Here is a 25,486-nt window from a genome sequence, read left to right on the forward strand (position 1 = left end):
ACAAGAAAAGAGTTGCTCGCCAAGACGCCGAGCGTCAAGAATCTTCACGCCTTGACGCCAAGCGTCAGAAAGCTAAGCGTCGAGAGGTTGGACATCATGCCAAGCGTCGGTAAGCTGGAAGTCATGACGCCGAGTGTCAAGTTGGACGTCAGGACGCTGAGCGTCAAAACCTCGGACGTCATGAAACCGAACGTCGAGATCGCTGATGTCATGGCTCCTAGCGTCAACTTTAGGAACAACCTGACGCCAGGCGTCATGATATTGGACGCCATGACGCCAGAAGTTATGATGAAAAGGAGTTGACTCCAAGGAAGCAGGACATCTCTACTTCGATACGAGACCTGTCAGAAGAAGGGAACGATGACTGTCACCTCTCCCCTAGTTATCCCTTAGAGGGGGTGTCGGAAGAAGAGGACCCGAAGAACCAACATTCGTCGGCGGACTTAAAAAGACTCATGAGAGTTTTTTCTGAAGTTTTTCCTGAAAACTTTGTTCCTGCTGTTCCTCGTTCCCCGCCTTCAGAGTTTACGCTCGGGAAGACATCGAAGGAGTCCCATTTTATGAAGATGGTGTTGTCTCGCTCATCTAAGAGGGCCTTATAGATGATGGGGGACTGGATGCAATCTAAGAAGGACCAGGGAAAAACTATTTTTTTTTTTCCCCTGGCCAGATTGGCATCCAGATCAAGCGTTTGGTACGAGACTGGAGAAGCTCTCGGCCTGGGAGTCCCGGCCTCAGTTCAAGGGGACATCTCAAGTCTGGTGGACGCCCATCGTCGGACGGTCATGAGGAGAACTAATGTGTTTTGGTCGACTTCGGAGTTGGATCACCTTCTCAAAGGCATTTTCAGAGCCTTCGAGGTGTTTAATTTCCTCGACTGGACTCTGGGAGCCTTGGGGAAAAAGGTGTATTCATTGAAGGATGTGGACACAAAAGGCCTCGTCCACATTATGTCTTGTATGGACAAGGCTTTGAGAGACGGGTCCAACGAGTTAGCGGCTCTTTTCTCGACGGGTATTCTTAAGAAAAGAGCCCAAATGTGCGCTTTTCTGGCAAATGGGGTCATACCCATGCAGAAGTCGGAGTTACTGTATGCACCTCTTTCTTCACTCCTTTTCCCGCAAGAATTGGTCAGAGAAGTCTCTTCCGCATTAGCCCAAAAGGCCACACAGGATTTAGTGTCTAAGACAGCAAGGAAGGTTCTGCCTACATCCTTCTCGAGTTGCAAGCCCAAGGAGGAAGCACCATCCCATCAGTTTTCTCAGCCCTTTCGGGGGAAAACATTCAGCAGGGGTAGTACCAGACCCGAGGGAAGGAGAGCGAAGAGGAGAGGCTCGAGACCAGGGCGAAGCAGGGTCTGACTGCATTCGCCTTCAGACAGTGGTAGGAGCCAGACTAACCAACTTCTGGCAAGTATGGGAGAAGAGAGGAGCAGACCTTTTGTCCATCCAGTTACTCAAGGAGGGATACAAAATCCCATTCCTAGGAAAACCTCCTTTAGTAGTAACTCCGATAGACCTCTCGGCCAGATTCAGAGAAGAATAAAAAATTCAGGTGATGCAACAGCAAATGTCGCTCTTATTAGAGAAGGTGGCAATAGAGAGGGTGCGAGATTTAGGGTCACCAGGATTTTACAACCGCTTGTTCCTGGTTCCCAAGAACTCGGGGGGATGGAGACCAGTCCTGGATGTGAGTGCACTCAACGTCTTTGTACGGAAGACAAAGTTCACTATGGAAACAACGAAATCAGGCCTAGCAGCAGTCAGGAAGGACAACTGGATGGTCTCGTTAGACCTTCAGGATGCGTATTTTCACATCCCCATCCATCCGGACTTCAAGAAATACCTGAGGTTCATGTACAAGGAGGAGGTATTCCAGTTTCAGGCTCTTTGTTTCGGCCTAAGCACCACGCCTCTAATCTTTACAAAGTTAATGTCAAATGTAGCGTGAATGCTGCATTCAAGAGGTATCAGAGCCTCTCCGTATCTGGACGACTGGCTCCTCAGAGCTTATTCCTATGATCGCTGCCTGGAGGATCTGCAGATGACGTTGAATTTATCAGAACTGGGTCTTCTGATAAACAGGGACAAATCACAACTGACACCATCCCAAGAGATTCTGTACTTGGGGATGGAGATTCGGAGTCGAGCTTTTCGGGCTTTTCCGTCTGCCTCAAGGACGGAACAAGCCCTGGTGAAACTTCATTGCTTTCTAGGGAAGCGAAAGTGTTCTGTGAGGGATTGGATGAGTCTACTGGGGACCCTTTCCTCGGAGCAGTTTGTCTCCCTGGGAAGACTGAATCTTTTCCCTCTTCAGTTCCACCTCAATCTACATTGGAACAAGGGAATGGAGCTGGAGACAAAGTGTATCCCCATTTCAGAATCCACAAAGTGATGCCTTCAGTGCTGGAATGACCCCGTCAAGCTTCAAGAGGGTCTTTCTCTAGAACAGAGGAACCCAGACATTGTGTTGTGTTCCGACGCCTCGGACTCGGGGTGGGGAGCAACACCGGGAAAGTTGGAGATCTCGGGTTCCTGGACGAAAGAACAGGAGATCCTCCACATAAACCAGTAGGAGCTGTTGGCAGTCCTGTTAGCCCTCAAAGGATTTGAAGAGTCAGTCCTCAACAGAGTGGTACAGGTCAACTCCAACAATACTACGGCGTTGGCCTACATAGACAAGCAAGGTGGAACCCACTCGAGGTCTCTTTACAAGACTGCGAGAGAGCTCCTTTACTGGTCAAGAGAAAGGAATGTAACCCTAGTCACAAGATTTATTCAAGGGGAAAGAAACGTGATGGCAGACAGTCTGAGCAGAAAGGGTCAAGTCTTGTCTACAGAATGGACTCTTCATCGGGAAGTCTCCAAGAACCTGTGGCAGATGTGGGGTCGTCCTTGCATAGACCTGTTTGCAACTACGAAGACGAAGAGGCTGGAGACTTACTGTTCCCCAGTGCCAGATCCCGAAGCAGTTCACATCGACACTTTCCTCATGAACTGGTCCCACCTAGACGTGTATGCTTTTCCACCTTTCAAGATTGTGCACAAAGTGATTCAAAAAGTCATGTCGCACGAGGGAACCAGAATGACTCTAGTGGCCCCCTTTTGGCCCACAAGAGAGTGGTTCACAGAAGTACTGGAATGGATGGTGGACGCACCAAGAAGCCTCCTTTTGAAAGTAGATCTACTCAAACAACCCCACATGGAAAGGTACCATCAAAACCTCCAAGCTCTACATCTAACTGCCTTCAGACTATCGAAAAACTCACGAGAGCTAGAAGTTTTTCGAAGGAAGCAGCCCGTGCGATTGCGAGAGCAAGGAGATCTTACACCATCAAGGTTTATCAATCCAAGTGGGAGGTTTTTAGAGAATGGTGCAGAGATAACTCTGTTTCCTCTTCCAGTACCTCTATGACTCGGATAGCTGACTTCCTTCTGTACCTTAGAAGGCGGCGAAAGTTTTCGACCTCAACCATCAAGGGATACAGGCGCATGTTAGCGGCTGTCTTCAGACATAGGAATTTGGATTTGTCCAATAATAAAGATCTCCAGGAACTTCTCAAATCCTTTGAAACTACTAAGGAAAGACATCAGGAATCTCCAGCTTGGAATCTAGACATAGTCCTGAAGTTCCTAATGAGTAGCAGGTTTGAACCTTTACAGTCAGCCTCGTTAAAGGACCTCACCATGAAGACTCTTTTTGGTAAGTTTGGCGACAGCAAAAAGGGTTAGTGAAATTCATGCCTTCAACAAAAATGTAGGCTTTAGAGATAACAAGGCTATCTGCTCCTTACAGCTAGGTTTTCTTGCTAAGAACGAACGCCCTTCACAACCCTGACCCAAGGCTTTTGAGATTCCGAACCTTTCGGATTTGGTTGGAGAGGAGTTAGAGAAGGTCATGTGTCCAGTAAGAGCCCTAAAGTTCTACCAGGAAAGAACTAATGATGACTCTTGTAGCTCCACTATGGCTTCAAGCAGAGTGGTTTCCAGACCTCTGAAAACTTCTAGTAGATCTACCAAGAGAACTCCTTCCACGGCCAGATATACTCAAACAACCACTTACGAACATCTTCCACAAGGCCTTGCAGTCGCTTCGACTTCACACGTGGAGGCTATCCAGCATCTCCTCTCTCAGAAGGAGTTTTCACGACTAGTTGCATAGGGAATGTCTGGATACATGCGTAGGTCCTCAGCCTTGGTCTACCAGGCTAAATGGAGTCTTCTGTGGTTGGTGTCGTGGACGGAATATCTCTCCACTCGATGCCACTATTCCAGTAATAGCGGAGTTCCTTGAATACCTTCTGGAGGGAAGACTCCCTTCAGTCTCGACGGGGAAAGGCTATCACTTAGCCTTAAGCCTTGCCCTTGAGCTGAATTGCCCTCAGTCAGAGATTAGGCCTCTTCTTTGGAACATGGTTTGTGTCTTGAGATCCCTGAAAGGACCTCCTTACAAACCATTACGCCATGCAACTGACCAAAATCTCACTTCGAAGACGGCTTTCCTGCTCGCTTTAGCCTCAGCCAAGAGAGTCAGTGAACTTCATGGCCTCTCGTATGACATTGCTGGACCATAGATTCGGGCCCTTTCAGATTGTGAGTCTTCGTTCTGTAACCAATGACCCAGATCAATTGTTACTGTGCCTAGTGAGGAGTTTGAGATACTATCTTAATTGCACTACAGCAACACGGCTCAGACTAACACCTCCGTTTGTTAGTTCAGGTAGAATAAAAAGGTGGATCACAAAGAACACAGTGTCCTCCTGGATTCGCCAAGTCATCGAAAGAGTCTTGGCCCCGGATCCTTCTCAGGCTCATCGACTTAGAGCCCTTAATGTCAGGGGAATCAGTACTTCCCTGGCATTCAAGCGCAACTTTTCCGTGTTGCAAGTTCTCCAAACGGTCATATGAAAGAGACAGACCACCTTCACAGCCCATTACTTAAAAGACGTGACCCACAGGAGACTTGATACGTTTACTATCAGTCCCGTGGTGGTTGCTCAACAAGTGGTTTGAGATACAGTACCTCAGGCTCCCGGATGGACAAGTAGCAGTTGGTTGAGGGCATTGGTTACCCTGGTTAAGACTGGGATGAATGAGAAGAATGTCTGGCTTTCCTTTCTTCATCTTCCCCTCCCTTGGGGTACAACACCATGGGTCCCTCTGCTAGCTGGCTTCAACCTCTGCTGGTAATTACCACTTCCCTTGTTTATTATTATTATTATTATTACCAGCCAAGCTACAACCCTAGTTGGAAAAGCAAGATGCTATAAGCCCAAGGGCTCCAATAGGGAAAAATAGCCCAGTGAGGAAAGGAAATAAGGAAATAAATAAATAATGAGAACAAATTAACAATAAATCATTCTAAAAACAGTAACAATGTCAAAACAGATATGTCATATATAAACTCTAAAAAGACTTATGTCAGCATAAAAATATTTGCTGCAACTTTGAACTTTTGAAGTTCTCCTGATTCAACTACTGTATCTGATTAGGAAGATCATTCCACAACTTGGTCACAGCTGGAATAAAACTTCTAGAATACTGTGTAGTATGGAGCCTCATGATGGCTATCAGAATTAACTGCCTGCCTAGTATTACGAACAGGATGGAATTTATATGCAACATGCATAATGAACTAATTGAATGACTGTGCCAAAGATTAATTTCTAGATCAGGGATAAGAAATTTAATAGACAGTAAGTTTCTGTCCAACAAATTAAGATGAGAATCAGCAGCTGAAGACCAGACAGGAGAACAATACTCAAAACAAGGTAGAATGAAAGAATTAAAACACTTGTTCAGAATAGATTGATCACCAAAAATCTTGAAAGACTTTCTCAATAAGCCAATTTTTTGTGCAATGGAAGAAGACACAGACCTAATGTGTTTCTCAAAAGTAAATTTACTGTCAAGAATCACACCTGAAATTTTAAAAGTCATACAGACTTAGAAACATTATCAATTCTGAGATCCGGATGTTGAGCCACTGTCCTTGACCTACTTACAATCATTGAGTTTTGTTAAGATTCAACTTCATACCCCATAATTTGCACCATTCACTAATTTTAGCCTAGTATAAGTTATAAGATTGTTATACTGTCCATGTCCCCATTGCTTTTTGAAAGGGAGCAATGGGATACGTCTGGTTTTCCTATATAAACTCAAAAACGTTCATACAAACAACCTCTATTACACGGCATTGCACAGGCCATGAACACTGTATACTAACTTTGTATATTTTAGTGAGGTGTCAAAGTTTTCCCTAGACCAGTCATATACTATACTAGGTAAAACCAGGTCAATGTCCATGCCAGATCTAGGAATTCCACCCAACTAAGAGTTAGTCGTCCACATAAATAACAGTAGGTTTGTTAGTATGGGAACAAATGAAAAATTTGGAGATGATTTGTATTTATCCCTATCTAATACAAACCTAGAGGTATTTATATAAATTTGCCTGCCATCACCTATCCCCCAAAAATCCTGCCTGCAATAAAAAGTTATGTCTCACCGCTGTGAGAGTACAGGGGGTCCTTGGGTTACGACATTGATCCGTTCTTAAGACGCGGTGTAACCCGAATTTCAGTGTAAGTCGGAACACTATAAATAGATTACTCTATATGTACTGTATTGTACTGTAAAGTATTGTACTATAATAAAATGTATCAAATGACATAAAAACAGTACTAGAAAAAGAGAAAACAATTCCTTACCACATGATTCAAAGTAAATATTAATAAAAAAAGAGAACAATTCCTTACCTTATTCCTATGGTTGGCTTACACACTGGAAGGGATGTTGCAAGGGATGGAGAGACAGGTTTATTGTGGAGAGGAAGTTGCAGAAGATGCTGGAGAATCTGGGGCAGGTGAGTCAGGATTCTCTGGAAGTGAGACAAAGATGCTGGAGAAGCTGGGGCAGGTGAGTCAGGATTCTCTGGAAGTGAGACAAAAGATGCTGGAGAAGCTGGGGCAGGTGAGTCTGGAGGTGAGGCAGAACTTACAGAAGGTAGTGGAGAAGCAATAGAGGCAGCTGAGGTTGATGGTGGAGGCTCTGTAGCAATAGAGGCAGCCGAGGTAGACGGTAGAGGTTCTGTAGCAATAGAGGCAGCTGAGGTAGAAGGTAGAGGCTCTGTTGCTGGCAAATCTGGAGTAGTAGAGGCAGCTGATGTAAAGGGTGCAGGTCTCTCTACTTTCTTCGTTGGCGTTTCACCGTTTTTGAACTGCTTGATAATATCTAATTTCACTTCCATAGTGATGGTCTTTCTTTTCTTTGATACACTACCATCAGAAGAATCTGCCTTAAGCTTTGGAGCCATAATTAAGGGCAAAAAGTTAAAAAAAACGAGAGAGAGAACAGGTAAACACAACCAAAATGGCGTATCACTGGAACTGAGAGACGCCGTCTTCCTCGCCCGCAACCACCACAGAGCATATTCATCCGCTGCGCGCTAGAAACTAGTTCGCAATTATTTACGTCGCTTAGACGCTAATGATGTAAGACGGAATGACGCTTAATATTATTTATTATATTTTTATAGGGCGCATTCGTAACCTCGAAACAGCGTAAGTTGGGACCGCTGTAACCCGAAAACCCCTGTATATATATAGAGGCGGCTTGGTACCCCCCAACCTATCCGCTCAAGCGGTTAGGTAGGGTTGCCAAGCAATTAAAGTCTAATGGCTACCTCCAGTTGCCGCTGAAAGAATATCCATATAAATAACTCCAAGTTTGTATTAGTTAGGGAAAAATACAATTTTAAATATTTAACTTAGCCGGTGAATATATAATAGCTGCTGCTCCGGCGGCTCGACAGAAAAACACACAAAAACTCGCGAGCGATCGCTATGAAGGTTGCGGGTGTGCCCACCAGCGCCAACTATCGGCCAGATACCGCATATGCATGTAAACAAGCCTCAATTCTTCTCTGTCGGTCTGATCGACAAGACGTACCATTACTCGCTGTTAACCTGGAGTTTTTCTACAGACTTGGTGAAGTACTTCATTTTGGTTTGAGCTTTCGCAGTGCAGGTGTTTTATCCTCAACTTAAACTCTTGAACTCTTTTTTGGACAGATTTAATTGTTGATGACTTTGGATTGTTTTTTTGGACTTTCTTTGACTTTTTCAAAATGGCTGACCCTTCTCAAATTCCTAGATTTCGTAAGTGTAATGCTAGGGATTGCAATAGGCGTCTTCCAAAGGCCTCTCTCGACCCACATACTGTGTGTTCTAATTGTCGGGGTAAAACCTGTCAATTAGGAGATCGGTGTGAGGAGTGCGTGGGCCTTTCGGAATTCGATTGGCTTGAATATGACAAGTATTCTCGTAAGCTAGAGAGAGATAGGGTGAGGAGAAGTTCCTCTAGATCGGTAGATTTTTCCTCTCCCCATGCCCCTGAACCTAATCCTTCCCGTGTAGTAGTTGTGCCTGAACCCTCTACTAGCACTCAGGAACCATCAATGCGGGATATGTTATGTACCATTCATGCTTTGGGCGAAAGAGTTGAGTCGTTAGCTACAGATCGTAATCAACTCATGGCTGACGTTAAGTGTTAAAGTGTCAGAGTGCCACAATGGAAAATCGTGGGAAAGTGATTAGTGCGCAAAGTGTTATCAGTGTTGCGACCGAGGGTTCGTCTGTTCGTGCCTGTCGTTCGCCTAGTCCGGGACCTCTTGCAAGCTCCCAAGCCCAGGGGAGAAGTAATGTCGTACGACTTATGGGTTCGAGAGGCCTTGATCAGCGAACAGACGTTCCCTCTATGGTTTCAGGCGTGTCTCATCAAGACCGCCCCTACCATAAGACGAGAGAGACCATTTTCTCCTCGTCATCCGAAGGCTTTTCGCGTAAGAAACCGTGGAGCAAGGTTTCAAGGCCCTTAAAGCGAAAGTCGGTCCCTTCAGGACAGGTCCAGCGTCCTGGTTGTAGCCATTGGGACAGCTCTGACCCTTTGCAGTCATCGGAAGACTGCTCGCCGCCTAAGCAGAAACGTAACACAGGCTCCGAGAGTTTTGGTGTAGGCAAGGTTTTGCAGTCACAGACGTTACCCTCGTCTCTTACCGCACCCATTCCCGTTGATCCTAAATGGGTTGTACTGCAAGACATGCAGATCAAGCTCGCCTCCCTTATGGAAGACTATTCTGCTGAAAAGGTTCACGATGATCCTCGCCGCTTAGCTGATCGAGATCCTGGCCATCAGCCGCCGAAACGAGCCTTTACTCGTCCTGTTGACGTTGGCGTTACTAAGTCACGTCAGTCACGTTTTGTAGAGCCTCACTCGATGCAGTCCCGTGTTGACTTTCAGCCGCATGTGGACGTTCAGCCGCTTCCTTATGCTCTTGTTGACGTTCAGGACGTTCGCCAAGCAGCAGAGTTGACTTGTTTTGACGCTGAGCGTCAAGCACCGCAGTCAAGAGTTGTTTTGACTGCTCAGTCTAGGCAGTCAAGGCAGTCTCGAGTTGACGTCGAGCGTCCTCCCGCTCCTGTTGTTGTTGACAGTCAGGCTGTTAAGCAGTTACATGACGTAGCGTCCTGGACTGCTACCGATGCACCAGTGCGTGTGGACTCTGCGTCTCAAGCATTGCCACCAAGGCAGGTCTCCCCTTTGCTTGTTACTCAGCAGTTGTCGGACGAAGATCCTTCAGATGAGGACGTTGCTGATCCTCATCACGATGATCATCCTTCAGATGTAGACGAACCTAAGACGGTTCCCCCTTTGATGGACTTTAAGAAGATCATGTTGATCTTCAAGGATCTTTTTCCCAATCACTTTGTTACCGTTGCTCCTCGTTCGCCACCGTCTGAGTTTGCTCTAGGCTTACCTGCTACCCAGCCAGCCTTTACTAAGCTAGTGCTTTCTCGCTCTTCCAAGAGGGCTTTACGACTTTTAGGCGACTGGTTGGATACCAGGAGGAGTTTGGGGAAGACGGCCTTTGCCTTCCCTCCTTCTAAGCTTGCTTCTAGATCGAGCGTCTGGTATGCCACGGGAGAAGTTCTCGGCTTGGGAGTCCCTGCCTCTGCCCAGGGTGACTTCTCAAGCCTCATAGACTCTCCCCGCCGCCTGGCCATGAGACGCTCGAAGATTAGTTGGTCCTCCTCGGTTCTTGACCATCTGCTTAAAGGCGTATACAGGGCCTTTGAAGTATTCAACTTTCTTGACTGGTCATTAGGAGCTTTAAGTAGGAAAATCTCGTCTGCTGACCGAGATGTTTCCTTACTTATCATGTCATGTATGGATAAAGCCATCCGCGATGGTTCCAATGAGCTCCCCTCCACCTTTACGTCGGGAGTCTTAAAGAAGCGAGATACCCTTTGCTCTTTTCTTTCGCCAGGAGTTACTCCCTGTCAGAGATCAGAACTGCTCTTTGCTCCCTTATCAGCGTCCTTGTTTCCGCAACAACTGGTTAAGGATATAGCTTCTTCGCTTGTGCAGAAGGACACCCATGACTTGATGGCGTCCTCTGCTCGCAAAGGGACTCCTTCTACATCCTTTGCTGTAAGACCCAGGATCGAGACTCCGGCATCCAGATTTATCCCGCCCTTTCGTGGCAGAGCTCCCAGCAGGGGAAGCGCTCGTGCCGAGGGAAAGAGAGGTAAGAAGAGAGGAGCCAAGTCCTCATGTGGCAGAGTCTGACTGCCCACAGCCTCAGACAGCGGTAGGAGCCAGATTGAAGAGCTTCTGGCAGGCCTGGGAGAAGAGGGGCGCAGACCAAGAGTCTGTTCGGTTGCTCAGAGAGGGGTACAAAATTCCGTTTGTACGCAAACCTCCTCTAGTGACAACTCCCATAGACCTCTCTCCCAGGTACCGAGAGGAGTCAAAGAGACAAGCCCTAAACCAAGAAGTGTCTCTGTTGCTAGAGAAGGGAGCGGTGGTGAAAGTCTCAGACCTTCAATCACCGGGGTTTTACAACCGTCTCTTCCTAGTCCCAAAGAATACAGGAGGTTGGAGACCGGTGCTAGACGTCAGTGCGCTCAACGTTTTTGTTACGAAAACAAAGTTCACCATGGAGACCACGAAGTCCGTCTTAGCAGCGGTCAGAAAGGGAGACTGGATGGTCTCTCTCGACCTACGAGATGCGTACTTCCACATTCCTATACACCCGGATTCCCAACCGTTTCTGAGGTTTGTTTTCAGGAATGTGGTATACCAGTTTCGGGCCCTGTGCTTTGGCCTCAGTCCTGCTCCTCTCGTATTTACGAGGCTCATGAGGAATGTGGCAAAATTCCTCCATTTATCGGGAATCCGAGCCTCCCTGTACTTGGACGACTGGCTTCTCAGGGCATCGTCCAGTCATCGCTGTCTGCAGGATCTTCATTGGACGTTGGGTCTGACCAAGGAATTGGGACTTTTGGTCAACCTAGAAAAGTCCCAACTGATCCCATCCCAGACTATTCTATATTTAGGGATGGAGATTCGCAGTCCAGTTTTTCGGGCTTTTCCGTCTGCCACCCGAATAGAACAAGCCCTGCTCAAAGTCCAACTAATGCTGAAGAGAGAACGGTGTTCAGTCAGGAATTGGATGAGTCTCGTAGGGACCCTATCATCCCTGGAGCAGTTTGTATCGCTAGGAAGACTACACCTTCGGCCTCTCCAGTTCCATCTAGCCTTTCACTGGAACAAGGACAAGACGTTAGAGACGGTATCAATCCCGGTCTCCGAACCAGTAAAGGCATGCCTGAAATGGTGGAACAGCAATATCAGTCTGAGAGAGGGACTATCCCTAGCAGTCAAGAACCCAAACCACGTGTTGTTCTCAGATGCGTCGGATTTGGGTTGGGGTGCGACCCTGGACGGTCGGGAATGCTCAGGTCTGTGGACCTCAAGTCAGAAGAGCATGCACATCAACGGCAAGGAGCTATTGGCAGTCCACTTGGCCTTGATGAAATTCGAAAGTCTCCTTCGAAACAAAGTGGTAGAGGTCAACTCCGACAATACCACAGCTTTGGCGTACATCTCCAAGCAAGGAGGCACACACTCCCTCACGCTGTACGAGATCGCAAGGGACCTGCTCATTTGGTCAAAAAATCGAGGCATCTCCCTGTTAACGAGATTTATCCAGGGGGACTTGAACGTCTTGGCAGACTGTCTCAGTCGGAGGGGTCAGGTGATTCCCACGGAATGGACCCTCCACAAGGACGTGTGCAAGAGTCTTTGGGCGGCTTGGGGTCAACCCACCATAGACCTCTTTGCCACCTCGATGACCAAGAGGCTTCCAATCTATTGCTCTCCAGTCCCAGATCCAGAAGCAATACACATAGACGCATTTCTACTGGATTGGTCTCATCTGGACTTATATGCATTCCCACCATTCAAGATTGTCAACAAGGTACTGCAGAAGTTCGCCTCTCACGAAGGGACAAGGTTGACGTTGGTTGCTCCCCTCTGGCCCGCGAGAGAGTGGTTCACCGAGGTACTTCAATGGCTGGTAGTCTTTCCAAGAAGTCTTCCTCTAAGGGTAGATCTATTACGCCAGCCCCACGTAAAGAATGTTCATCAAAGCCTCCCCGCTCTTCGTCTGACTGCCTTCAGACTATCGAGAGACTCTCAAGAGCTCGAGGCTTTTCGAAGGAGGCAGCCAGTGCGATTGCAAGAGCGAGGAGAGCTTCTACCATTAGAGTATACCAGTCGAAGTGGGAAGTCTTTCGAGACTGGTGCAAGTCAGCATCTGTGTCCTCGTCCAGTACCTCTGTAGCCCAAATCGCAGATTTTCTTTTACATCTGAGAAATATTCGCTCCCTCTCAGCTCCCACGATTAAGGGCTACAGGAGCATGTTGGCTTCGGTCTTTCGTCATAGAGGCTTAGATCTTTCCAACAATAAAGATCTCCAAGATCTCCTTAAGTCTTTCGAAACCTCTAAGGAACGTCGTTTGGCGACTCCTGGATGGAACTTAGACGTGGTCCTAAGGTTCCTCATGTCAGACAGGTTTGAGCCATTACATTCAGCCTCCCTGAAGGATCTCACCCTCAAGACGCTTTTCCTAGTGTGCTTGGCTTCGGCAAAAAGGGTCAGTGAACTTCATGCCTTCAGTAAGAACATCGGCTTTTCTACAGAAAAAGCCACATGTTCACTTCAGCTTGGTTTCCTGGCCAAAAATGAACTGCCTTCTCGTCCTTGGCCTAAATCTTTTGATATACCTTGCTTATCAGAGATCGTAGGCAACGAACTTGAAAGAGTGCCATGTCCAGTTAGAGCTCTTAAGTTCTACTTAGCCCGTACTAAGTCCTTACGAGGTGGCTCTGAGGCATTATGGTGCTCAGTTAAGAAACCATCATTACCTATGTCAAAGAATGCTTTGTCATATTTTATCAGATTTTTAATACGAGAGGCTCATTCTCACTTGAATGAGAAAGACCGATGTTTGCTTAAGGTTAAGACGCACGAAATAAGAGCTATAGCAACCTCCGTGGCCTTTAAGCAAAATAGATCTCTGCAAAGTATTATAGACGCGACCTTTTGGAGAAGCAAGTCGGTATTCGCGTCATTTTACTTAAAAGATGTCCAGACTCTTTACGAGGACTGCTACACACTGGGTCCATTCGTTGCAGCGAGTGCAGTAGTGGGTGAGGGTTCTACCACTACATTACCCTAATTCCAATATCCTTTTAATCTGTCTCTTGAAATGTTTTTAATCTTTTTTTTGGGTTGTACGGAAGGCTAAGAAGCCTTTCGCATCCTGGTTGATTTGGCGGGTGGTCAAAGTCATTTCTTGAGAGCGCCCAGATTAGGGGTTTGATGAGGTCCTGTTGTATGGGTTGCAGCCCTTGATACTTCAGCTCCTGGGAGTCTTTCAGCATCCTAAGAGGATCGCTGGGCTTCGTGAGGAAGACAGACTAACAAGGCAGAGTAATCGTCTAAGTCATCTTCCTTACCAGGTACCTATATATATTTGGGTTTTGTTATGTTATAACTGTCAAAAACTCTAAGCATATACGCTGTAAACTTAATTAGCTCTGATCTCTACCCACCACCATGGGTGTGAATCAGCTATTATATATTCACCGGCTAAGTTAAATATTTAAAAATGATATTTTAATTATAAAATAAATTTTTGAATATACTTACCCGGTGAATATATAAATTAAAGGCCCTCCCTTCCTCCCCAATAGAGACGCAGCGGGATGAGAAGAATTGAGGCTTGTTTACATGCATATGTGGTATCTGGCCGATAGTTGGCGCTGGTGGGCACACCCGCAACCTTCATAGCGATCGCTCGCGAGTTTTTGTGTGTTTTTCTGTCGAGCCGCCGGAGCAGCAGCTATTATATATTCACCGGGTAAGTATATTCAAAAATTTATTTTATAATTAAAATATCATATTATCTGAATTTGTCATGTTTCACTCTTCAAAATGTAATTTTTTCTGTTTGAAGAAATTGTTTAAATGTTTTTTGTTCCTACACGAATGTGAACCATCGTCTTTAATAGGGGTATGCTGTCAGCGAAGCTTGAAAATTGATTACAGTGAACCCTCGTTTATCGCGGTAGATAGGTTCCAGTCGCGGCCGCGATAGGTGAAAATCCGCGAAGTAGTGACACCATATTTACCTATTTATTCAACATGTATATTCAGACTTTTAAAACCTTCCCTTGTACGTAGTACTGTTAACAAACTACCCTTTAATGTACAGAACACTTAATGCATGTACTACAGTACCCTAAACTAAAACAGGCACAAATATTAAAGGTGATTTTATATCATGCATTTCCTAAACATGCTAAAAAGCACGATAAAAAATGGCAACCAATGTTTTGTTTACATTTATCTCTGATCATAATGTAGAAAAAACTGGAGGTAGAGCTTTGCTTATTACCCAGACATATTTCCCATACTTTTCCCTTAGAACTACATCACATCTTCCTACTTTAGATATATAGATATATATATATATATATATATATATATATATATATATATATATATATATGTATATATATATATATATATATATATATATATATATATATATATATATATATATGTGTGTGTATATATATATATATATATATATATTTATATGTATACACATATACATACCTACATATATACATAAATACATGCATACATATATATATATATATATTACTGTATATATATGGGTTATGGAAAAAATCCGCGAAGTGGTGAATCCGCGATGGTCGAACCGCGAAGTAGCGAGGGTTCACTGTATAGAAATTTATGTCTTGTTGTTGGTAGATACTGTCGGGTGTCAGGGAAGCTCCGCCCCTTGCCAGTTCACTGAGTAACCATTTTTAATGTTGGTGCAGGGAAATATATACATACTGTATATACTGTACTCTTGGTGTGACTAACTTGGCTGTATTAATTTTTATTTCAGATTGTAACGTAGAAACTACATGCCGGAGTTCGGTTGTATCCATGTGTATCGCCTCGCAGGTGTGGCATTTTCATGAATGAGATCAATCAGCTGGCCCTTGATTCTCTCCTTTTGGTACCTAGCAACTGAACTTTCTGTCTCCCTACTGCAATAGGATTACAAAGAAGGATGACAACTCCTACCTCTTGAGTGAGGCGGCCCTATTGGCTTCCCCTGCAAAGACAGATAGTCCCCGTCCTTTTCTTCAGGATGAGCCCAATATTGTATTTACATACGACAGCCCTACTTAAGACGATGCCTCAAAGACACTGGGGCCTTCCTTAGGTCTCCAGGTTTAAGTCTTCTTCTTATGCTGTTCTGTCTTTCCCTTCTGTCCATGCAGAGAAAGCCATTAACCTGACTTCCTACATCCAGCCTAATACCCCTGGAGGTGCAGTCGATCTACGATCCTACCCTTCAGTAGCTCTGTCGCTGCCAACTAAGGAATTCTCGATGATATCGTCTAGTAAGGGAAGGAAATGCTGAAGTGGTTGGAGGACTGTGACCAGTCATAGAATGGCATCGGACAGTTAAGGATGCCGACCTCAATTCAGCTGCATTACATTCAAGTAGATTGGTCCCAGAAAAATCAAAGCAATATGAACACTAGGCACTATCCCTTGATTGGGTTCTTGGCAAGGGGACCCAACAGCAAGATATTCTACCATTACTGTACTGCTGAGGAAAAGGTCAATTTAAGTGAGGGGTAACCAAAAGATTTTAGTAAGAAAAAGTATTTATTTCTTTAAAGAAAAGGCTACGGCTCAGACTTAGGCCACGCCTTTATATTGAGGGGAGTTAACATTTCCTCCTTTGATAGAATTTTCTCTCCTCATACAAATTTTTGAGCACTTTTGCCTTCAATCGGAAGTCAGAAACGTAGTTTGTGTACTACCAGGCCTGAGAGGAGCATCTTACGAACTGCTTTGTCAGTCATCAGACTGTGACTTGACCCTTGAGATGGTTTTTCTATTAGCCTTAGCCTCGGCGAAGAGTCAGCGAGCTACATGATCTTTCCTACGATATCGCCCATTCAAGGGGGTGGGGGCAGGTGACACTCAACTTCATGCAAAGACTCAAAATCCAGCTGTAGCAGATCCTAGCTTTGAGCCCTTCCAAATTTGAGAGTCTGTTCTGTAACTGTTTACCCAGATCATCTGTTACTATGCCCTGTAAGGGTGCTGAGGATGTATCTTAAACAAACCACAAGAGCTCACCCACAGGTTAACAGACTATTTGTCAGTATAGGCAAAGTCAAGAGGAGGATCACTAGGAACACAATCTCTGGCTGGATTCAACAGGTGATCTAGTGAGTCCTACGCTCGGACTCCACTCCTCTTAACTGTGGACCCAGAGCTCACGATGTCAGGGGTGTTAACACATCCCTGGTGTTCAAAAGGAACTACTCTGTGACGCAGGTTTTTCAGGAGGGTTTGTGGAAACGCCAAACAACCTTCTTCTTCTTCTTCTTTGTCTGCTTTTTTCCCACCTTCATGGCCCATTAATTACAAGACGTAATCCACAGGAACCTAGATACTTTTCCAATAGGTCCTGTGGTGGCTGCACAAAACTTGGTCCGAAACCCTTCTCTCCCTTGTAGGACAAGTAGCAGTCGGTTGAAGGCAGACGTTACCCGGTAGTAAGTTTAGAATGAATGTGCTAGTGACTGGCCTCTTCGTTTTTCATTCTCCTCTTTTTTGCGGTTTCAGCATCTTAGGAACTGCAGGGTTACCTCCGCTGACTGCAAAGGGGTACCATTGTCCCTTATGTAACCTGATACACTGTACAGTATATGCTTATATATTTGTTATGTCCCTAACCTGCATGCGAGGTGGAGTAAGGCATTGTCAAGGTTAAGTGCGGAGCTTAGCTCCAAGATTGCCCTTATCTGGTCAAGTCAAAATGCTAAGTTCATGCGCCATCCCACAGATTGCTCAGGCCATTATCTCTCACAATTTTGAGAGTTAGCGAGGCAACAGGGTGTCTCTAAGAAGCTTGTGCAAAGCACAGAGTTGCACCCTAGGACAGGAACCAGCCAGTTGGTTGAGAACTTCCACCCACCTAATGGTGAGTCTCCACTGTGAAGAGTGAAATGGTTTGTGTATAGTGTCGGAACAAATGACAAATTTGGAAATAATTTTTATTTTTCCTAACAACAGTATTCAAACTTTGAGCTCTTTACACATACTATGCTAGTCCCGCCATCACCTATCCCCCGAGAAGTCTTGCCTGCAATTCAAAATTGACATCATGTTCCCAGTGCGGGTGTAGTGGCTGGTCTAACCCCCCCCCCCCCCCCCCCCCCCGCTAACTTACAGTGGGTAGTTATACCTCATGTAAAGTCTTGTGGCTAGTTTCAGCTATCACCAAAATGCATCTCTGCTGTAAAGGGCTCAAGGTTTATATAATTAGGAAAAATACAAATTATTTCTAAATTTGTCATATACAGTATATTATGAGGTATAGTTTTTATCTTAAAATGTCCACTAATTACCTATAATTTTAAATAAACCTGTCATGGTGCAAAAAAGTGTAAGTTGAATATTCTATGAAGGATATAATATAAAGTAATGAAGCAAGCAAAGTTATTGATATGTTGTACATATACCAAAGGCACTCCCACCAATTTTTGGGGGGTAGCCGACAACAACAAGAAACAAAACAAAAAAGGGGACCTCTACTCTCTACGTTCCTCCAGCCTAACCAGGGACTCAGCCGAGTTCAGCTGGTACTGTTAGGGTGCCACAGCCCAACCTCCCACATTTCCACCACAGATGAAGCTTCATACTGCTGAGTCCCCTACTGCTGCTACCTCCGCCGTCATCTAAGGCACCGGAGGAAGCAGCAGGGCCTACCGGAACTGCGTCACAATCGCTCGCCATTCATTCCTATTTCTAGCACGCTCTCTTGCCTCTCTCACATCTATCCTCCTATCACCCAGAGCTTTCTTCACACCATCCATCCACCCAAACCTTGGCCTTCCTCTTGTACTTCTCCCATCAACTCTTGCATTCATCACCTTCTTTAGCAGACAGCCATTTTCCATTCTCTCAACATGGCCAAACCACCTCAACACATTCATATCCACTCTAGCCGCTAACTCATTTCTTACACCCGTTCTCACCCTCACCACTTCGTTCCTAACCCTATCTACTCGAGATACACCAGCCATACTCCTTAGACACTTCATCTCAAACACATTCAATTTCTGTCTCTCCATCACTTTCATTCCCCACAACTCCGATCCATACATCACAGTTGGTACAATCACTTTCTCATATAGAACTCTCTTTACATTCATGCCCAACCCTCTATTTTTCACTACTCCCTTAACTGCCCCCAACACTTTGCAACCTTCATTCACTCTCTGACGTACATCTGCTTCCACTCCACCATTTGCTGCAACAACAGACCCCAAGTACTTAAACTGATCCACCTCCTCAAGTAACTCTCCATTCAACATGACATTCAACCTTGCACCACCTTCCCTTCTCGTACATCTCATAACCTTACTCTTACCCACATTTACTCTCAACTTCCTTCTCTCACACACCCTTCCAAATTCTGTCACTAGTCGGTCAAGCTTCTCTTCTGTGTCTGCTACCAGTACAGTATCATCCGCAAACAACAACTGATTTACCTCCCATTCATGATCATTCTCGCCTACCAGTTTTAATCCTCGTCCAAGTACTCGAGCATTCACCTCTCTCACCACTCCATCAACATACAAGTTAAACAACCACGGCGACATCACACATCCCTGTCTCAGCCCCACTCTCACCGGAAACCAATCGCTCACTTCATTTCCTATTCTAACATATGCTTTACTACCTTTGTAGAAACTTTTCACTGCTTGCAACAACCTTCCACCAACTCCATATAACCTTATCACATTCCACATTGCTTCCCTATCAACTCTATCATATGCTTTCTCCAGATCCATAAACGCAACATACACCTCCTTACCTTTTGCTAAATATTTCTCGCATATCTGCCTAACTGTAAAAATCTGATTGATATGTTGTAAAGCAAGTAAAATCATATTTGTAGACAGACATTCACCCAATCTCTTGTTACTAATTTCTTTGTAAGTAAGTTTTGCCAACAATATACTTCATGCAGTGTACTGTGGGCATTGGTAAATGGTCACTGTGAGCCCTTAGTGACACCTAATTCATAGACTTCTACCTGATCTCCAATCTCTTTTAAACTTTCCTTCATAAGGCCAATGTTCACTTTATTAAATGCAATTCTGAATTTAGTTTCTAATGCATATCTAATGAGTCTGACAATCTTTTAATCGTCCATTTTCCTTCCCAACAGATGTGCTGCGTTTGATTAAGGATCCCGAGAAGGAGGCCACGCTCGAGGACTTGGAGGTCATCCGCGAAGAAGGAATCAAGGTCAAACCCCTATATATTGCAAAGTATCTGAATTTTTATTTAAAAATGAAAGTTGTTCCGTAACTGGAATACAAGCCGCGCTATTTAATAGGGGTATTACTTTCGGTGTAGCTAAAATGACGAGCCATTAATTTTTAACGAGGGTTTACTACCCACACCGCTAGTTAGCGGGGTTAGGGGAGGGTAACTTGCTGCCACCCCCCCCCCCCTCTTACACACCTGTGCTTGAGCTCACTTTGCTCTCGGCTCGGATGGTGGCCGGATGTGTCCGCTCTCATCCTCACCGTCATATTGGCAGCCATTTAATTACTTTTCTTTCTTTTTCTAGTTTCTGTGTATATGAAGTTGACCTCTGCGATCATGCGCACCTGCCCTGGTTTTCCCGACCGGCCCTGTGGAACGACGTTCATGTCGGCGGTCGAGACTGATCCTCACGCTCTTTGTCGTCCTTGTAGGGGCCAACGGTGTGATAGTATCAACAAATGTAGGGAGTGGTCTGCCTCCCAGTGGGAGAGGTTTTCGCGACGACGGAAGAAGTCCAAACGGGATATTTCTCCTTCGAAGGTTGCTTCGAAGGGAGAAAAACGCAAGGGCTCTTCTTCCGTTGCCCAAACCTCCTCTGAAGCTCCCACTCGATCGGTTTCTTTCGAGAGACCATCGAGTGGTAGCGTAGACCGATTTATTGTTAACCAACCTTGGGTCTCGAGAGATGACGTTGCTTCCCCTAGCGAAGCAGCTCTACCTCTCCCCCCGGGGGAGGATATGTCACTAACCTCTTTGTTTCAGTTTTGGCCCTCCTTGGGGCTTATGGGTTCGCCCTTCAAGGAGGTTTTGCTTAACTACATCCGATTGGGTGCTGCTGTCAAGCAATCGTCGTCACCGTCAGACGTTGATCCTCTGTCTCTTGTCAACGTTGTGGTGTCAGAGGTATCCAATGCGGTTTCACCCATCTCCCCTTCCACTCCAGTCTCTACGGTAGTTGACGGCTTAGTTTCTCCTGTTCCTGATCAACCTACGAGGGAGAAACTAAGTCCATCGTCAGTCTCTCCTGCTAGTGTTTCTTCCCCTCGGGGGGGGAGTTCACTTACAGAGATTCCTCTTTGGAGGACTGCTGAAGGTCAGCTTGCTAATCCGATCATCTGTCACTGCACCTGCATTGGTCCTGGACCTCTCTGCAGAGCGTTCGCCATCTCCTTCGGTGGAAGGTCGTCCTTTTAAAGGATACGTCGACGTACCACCCGACAGACCTGCCGACCTGCCATCGCTGTTCCTGCATGGGCCTAACAAGGCTCCAACTGAACGTGCTATTGTGCGCCAACAACCTACGCGCTATGCGCCCATGAAACCTGACAAGCGCTCATTAGTAGCTCGTCAGGCCCCATCATTAAGCGCTGATATTCCTTCTTACCCTAATACGGGGCATCAAGAGCATACGCGCCAACATGCGCATAAGCTCCAACAAGAGCATAGCTCCACCACGCACCAACAATCTCCTGCGCACACTGCGCCCACGCGCCAACGCTCTCCTATGCGCCAGCGGCCACCTGCGCACCAACGTTCTCCTGTGCGCTATTGATCTCCTGCGCGACAGCGCTCTCCCGTGCGCCAACATTCTCCTGCACGTGCGCATACGCGCCCTATATCTTACTCTCCTGCGAGCCATGCTGCGCACCATCCTACGCGCCAGGTAAAACCTGCGCGCCAACTTTCTCCTGATAGCAGGACTACTGACAAGTCAGCCATGCTGCCTTCACCCGCACGCCACCCCTTACCAACGCGCCAGCGCTCACCTGCGCTCACCTGCGCGCCAGCCTTCTCCCGCGCGCATCCACAAGGATATGCGCACGCTCGTCAATCCTCTCCTAGGGATGCGTGCCAACATTCTCCCACACGCCCCGTATGAATCTACTGCGCGCCCGCGCGCTAGGGGACTTTGTCCTGCGCATGCGCCCTATGGCTGTAACAGATGCGCGCGAACACTCTCCCACGTGCCCGCGCGCTCTTCGTGATTCTCCTGCGCGCCCATACGAGCCACCAGTCTCCCGCGCGCGAGCCCCAATATTCTCTCTCGTGCGAGCGTCAATATCTTCCCGCGTGCGAGCCTACACATCTCAAAGAACGACGTACGGCAAGGTCGCCATCGCCTCATTCCCCTCCCCGCAAGCACATACCACCGCGCATTGTGAGAGAAGGGAAACTTCCTGAGGGGTTCAGAATCCCAAAGCTACCACAGGCGAACCCACCAATTTCAGTGACTCCTCCCAGGGATCCTTCAATCCCTTTCCCTTCAAGGGGTATGTCTGACAGAACAGCCCTGGATCGGTGCCCTGATCAGTGCCGTAACTCAGGCTTTCAAGCCTGTCATCTCTGAATTGGGACATGGAACCATGGCTTCCTCTACCTCATTGAAGAGAAAAAGAGGAGTTCTAGATGCGGCCACTTCCCCAAGGGCGAAACTGACTCCACGCTAACCTTCGAGGCAAGTTCCTTCTATTCCTCAGCCTGCCTCTCCTTCCCTTTCAGACGAAGATTTCCTGTCTCCAAGGGAATCACGCGAGGAGAGACTTTCCCCCATCGCACCAATGGAGGAAACCTCTCTTCGCGCCGAGAGTTCCACACAGTCAGAGATTGGAAGGAACATGCCACCCTTGTCAATGTTGGAGTCTTACATCCTTCCCAGGAAGGACTCCAACGACTCCAAAACATTGCCTAAGTCCTCCACTAGGATTAGGATGGAGCCAACTAGCCACTTAGGGAATGTCCGCAACTCTCCCCAAGAAGAGCCTTCGGGGATAGAAGGAGACTTCACTGCAAGTCCTACAGCAGGAGGAGACCAGCAAGAGTCAGAACATGAGTTTTGGCAAGCTCTGACTCTAATGAGGGCTTTCAATGGGTTTTCCGACCCAGAGATCCCTCCTCGAGAGGGCAAAGACACGGTCTTAGACCGCGTCTTTGGTACTCAAAACTCCTCTAAGACCATTGCAGCCCTGCCCTGGTCTCAAGGGGTAAAGAGTACCAGGGACAAGATCTCACAGCAGCTCTCCGAGGTGTCCTCCTCCAACCGTTCTGGTACCACCAACAAGCTCCTCCCACCTCTTCGCATACAGCAAAGGAGGTACTTCGAGATCCTAGAGAAGCCTTGTCTAGTTCTTCCACTTCACCACTCACTGGAAGAGCTAACCCGGGGAGTCCTTCTTGAGAGACTCTCCACCCGGAAGCCGAGATCCTCAATCAGAAGAAGGTCGCGAAGTGTGCTTTGCAAGCTACCTCGTGGCTCGATATCTGGTTGGGGACCTTAGGTATCCTGATACGCTCTGAGGATTTCTCCAAGGAATGTACCAGGAAAGCTATGGAAACCTTACTTCTCTCAGATAGTCGCACGATTCAGTTTCTGGCCCACCAAGTCTCGAACTTGTGGGCAAATATCATCCTAAAACGTCGGGATGCAGTAACTAAGAGATTCCATCAGAAGGTCCCTAGCGCCGAGATCAATAGGCTCAGATATTCCTCCATGGAGGGGTCTGTTCTTTTCGAGCCTAAGGATGTGGAACATGCCGCTAAGAGGTGGAGAAAGTCTCATCAAGATTCCCTCCTTCATAGGGCTTTAACATCCAAGCCCTATAAGCCTCCAGCACCACAGCAGTCCCATCCAACATAGAGCACTACGACGACAACAGCAGCAAAGATGATGGTGTCTAAGCCCTTTCCTGTCAAAGGAAGGAAAGGCAAAAAGTCCTCCAGGGGAGGCAAAAATCTTAGAGGGAGCAGCCGAGGCCGCAAACACTAGGATAGGCAGTCCTCCTGCATGTCCACCAGTGGGGGGATGCCTACAAAGTTGCGCGTTCAGGTGGCAGCAACTCAGGGCCGATTCCTAGACAATCTCCGTGATCAGTCTAGGATATCGCGTCCCGTTCATAACATCTCTACCTCCCCTGACGACGAACTCAGTGTCATTGAACTCCCTTGCCATGGGATCAGCAAGGGGGCAAGCCCTCTGGGCAGAAGTCCAGACCCTGTTGAAGAAGGGCGCTCTCCAAGAGGTCTTCGACGGATCCCCAGGCTTCTTCAGTTGACTCTTTCTTGTAAAGAAGGCATCTGGAGGCTGGAGACCAGTCATCTGCCTCTCAGCTCTCTTTGTTAAACAAACTCCATTCAGCATCGAGACGGCAGACACGGTCAGACGCAGTAAGACCTCAAGACTTCATACCCACACTGGACCTAAAGGACGCGTATTTCCAGATCCCAGTCCATCCGTACTTAAGATTCAGGCTGGACAACAGAAAATACCAGTTCAAGGTGCTGTGCTTCGGTCTTTCCACAGCACCACAAGTCTTCACCAGAGTGTTCACCCTAGTATCCTCTTGGGCACACAGGATTGGCATCCGTCTCCTCCGTTATCTGGATGACTGGTTAATCCTAGCAGACTTGGTGTCAACCCTTCTTCAACACCGAGACAAACTTCTGAGACTTTGCCAAGATCTGGGGATCATGGTAAATCTCGAGAAGTCTTCCCTGCTTCCCTCTCAAAGACTGATATACTTAGGCATGATTATAGACACCACTCTCCACAAAGCCTTCCCATCAGACAACAGGATAGCAAGGCTGAGGAAGGTTGCAAGACCTCTTCTCCGATGAGAAGAACTTCCAGCCCAATCGTGGTTACGTCTCATCAGTCACCTTTCATCGCTGGCCCGTCTAGTTCCCAATGGTCGCCTCAGGATGAGATCCCTCTAGTGGCGACTCAAGTCCTGGTGGAATCAAGCTTACGACTCCCCGGACATCCAGATCCCCATGAGACCTGCGGAACTGACGGACCTCCAGTAGTGGGTGGCAGACGAGAACCTACGAAAGGGAGTGGATCTTCTCGTCCTCCCCCTGGATTTGATGCTTTTTTCAGACGCTTCAAAAAAAAGGGGGGGGGGCGGCACGTGCTGCACCACACAACCTCAGGCCTCTGGTCAGAGTCAGAAAAGAACCTCCACATAAATCCCCTAGAGATGAAGGCCGTCTTTCTAGCCCTTCAACAGTTCCAACAGTACCTGGCAAGTCACTCTGTGGTGGTGATGAGCGACAACACCACAGTAGTGGTCTACATCAACAAACAAGGAGCTACTTTTATGCAGAAACTATCCCATCTAGCAGTAGAGATACTGAGATGGGCCGAAATCCACTCGATACCACTATCGGCACGCTTCATTCCGGGCAAGAGGAATGTGCTTGCCGACAACCTGAGCAGAGCATCTCAGGTAGTGAGTACCGAGTGGGCTTTGGATCATCTAGTAGCCAACAAAGTACTGACTTTGTGGGGTTCTCCGACTGTGGACCTCTTCGCAACGGCCCTGAACTTCAGGTTCCCGTTGTACTGTTCCTCAGTCCTAGACCCCAAGGCAAGATGCTTTCTAACAACGGTGGGACAACATCGACGTTTACGCCTTTCCCCCATTCTGTCTGATGATGAGGGTACTGAACAAGACCAGAACATCGGTCAATCTTTCAATGACCCTCATAGCTCCGATATGGCATCAAACAGAATGGTTCCCGGACCTCCTGCAACTCCTAACGGAGCCGTCAAGAGAACTCCCTTCCACGACACAATCTACTCAAACAACCACACGCCAACATCTTCCACAAAGCTGTAGCTTCACTACGACTTCACGCCTAGAGACTATCCAGCATCTCCTCTCTGAGAGAGGATTTTCACAACAAGTG

The 25,486-nt window shown here is 46.8% G+C and overlaps 1 protein-coding gene across 5 annotated transcripts in view; it reads left to right on the top strand.

Annotated features, from left to right (window-relative positions):
• Nucleotides 1–25,486, top strand: part of galla-1 (cytosolic iron-sulfur assembly component galla-1) — a 51,621-nt gene that overhangs the window by 17,280 nt on the left and 8,855 nt on the right. For all 5 annotated transcript variants that reach the window (XM_068360961.1, XM_068360962.1, XM_068360958.1 and 2 more), the window contains exon 3: nt 19,698–19,777. In XM_068360961.1, the coding sequence (XP_068217062.1) occupies nt 19,698–19,777 (80 nt within the window). The remainder of the gene's footprint in view (nt 1–19,697; nt 19,778–25,486) is intronic.

This window comes from Palaemon carinicauda, chromosome 37, assembly GCF_036898095.1.
Source record: "Palaemon carinicauda isolate YSFRI2023 chromosome 37, ASM3689809v2, whole genome shotgun sequence".
Classification (NCBI taxonomy): domain Eukaryota; kingdom Metazoa; phylum Arthropoda; class Malacostraca; order Decapoda; family Palaemonidae; genus Palaemon; species Palaemon carinicauda.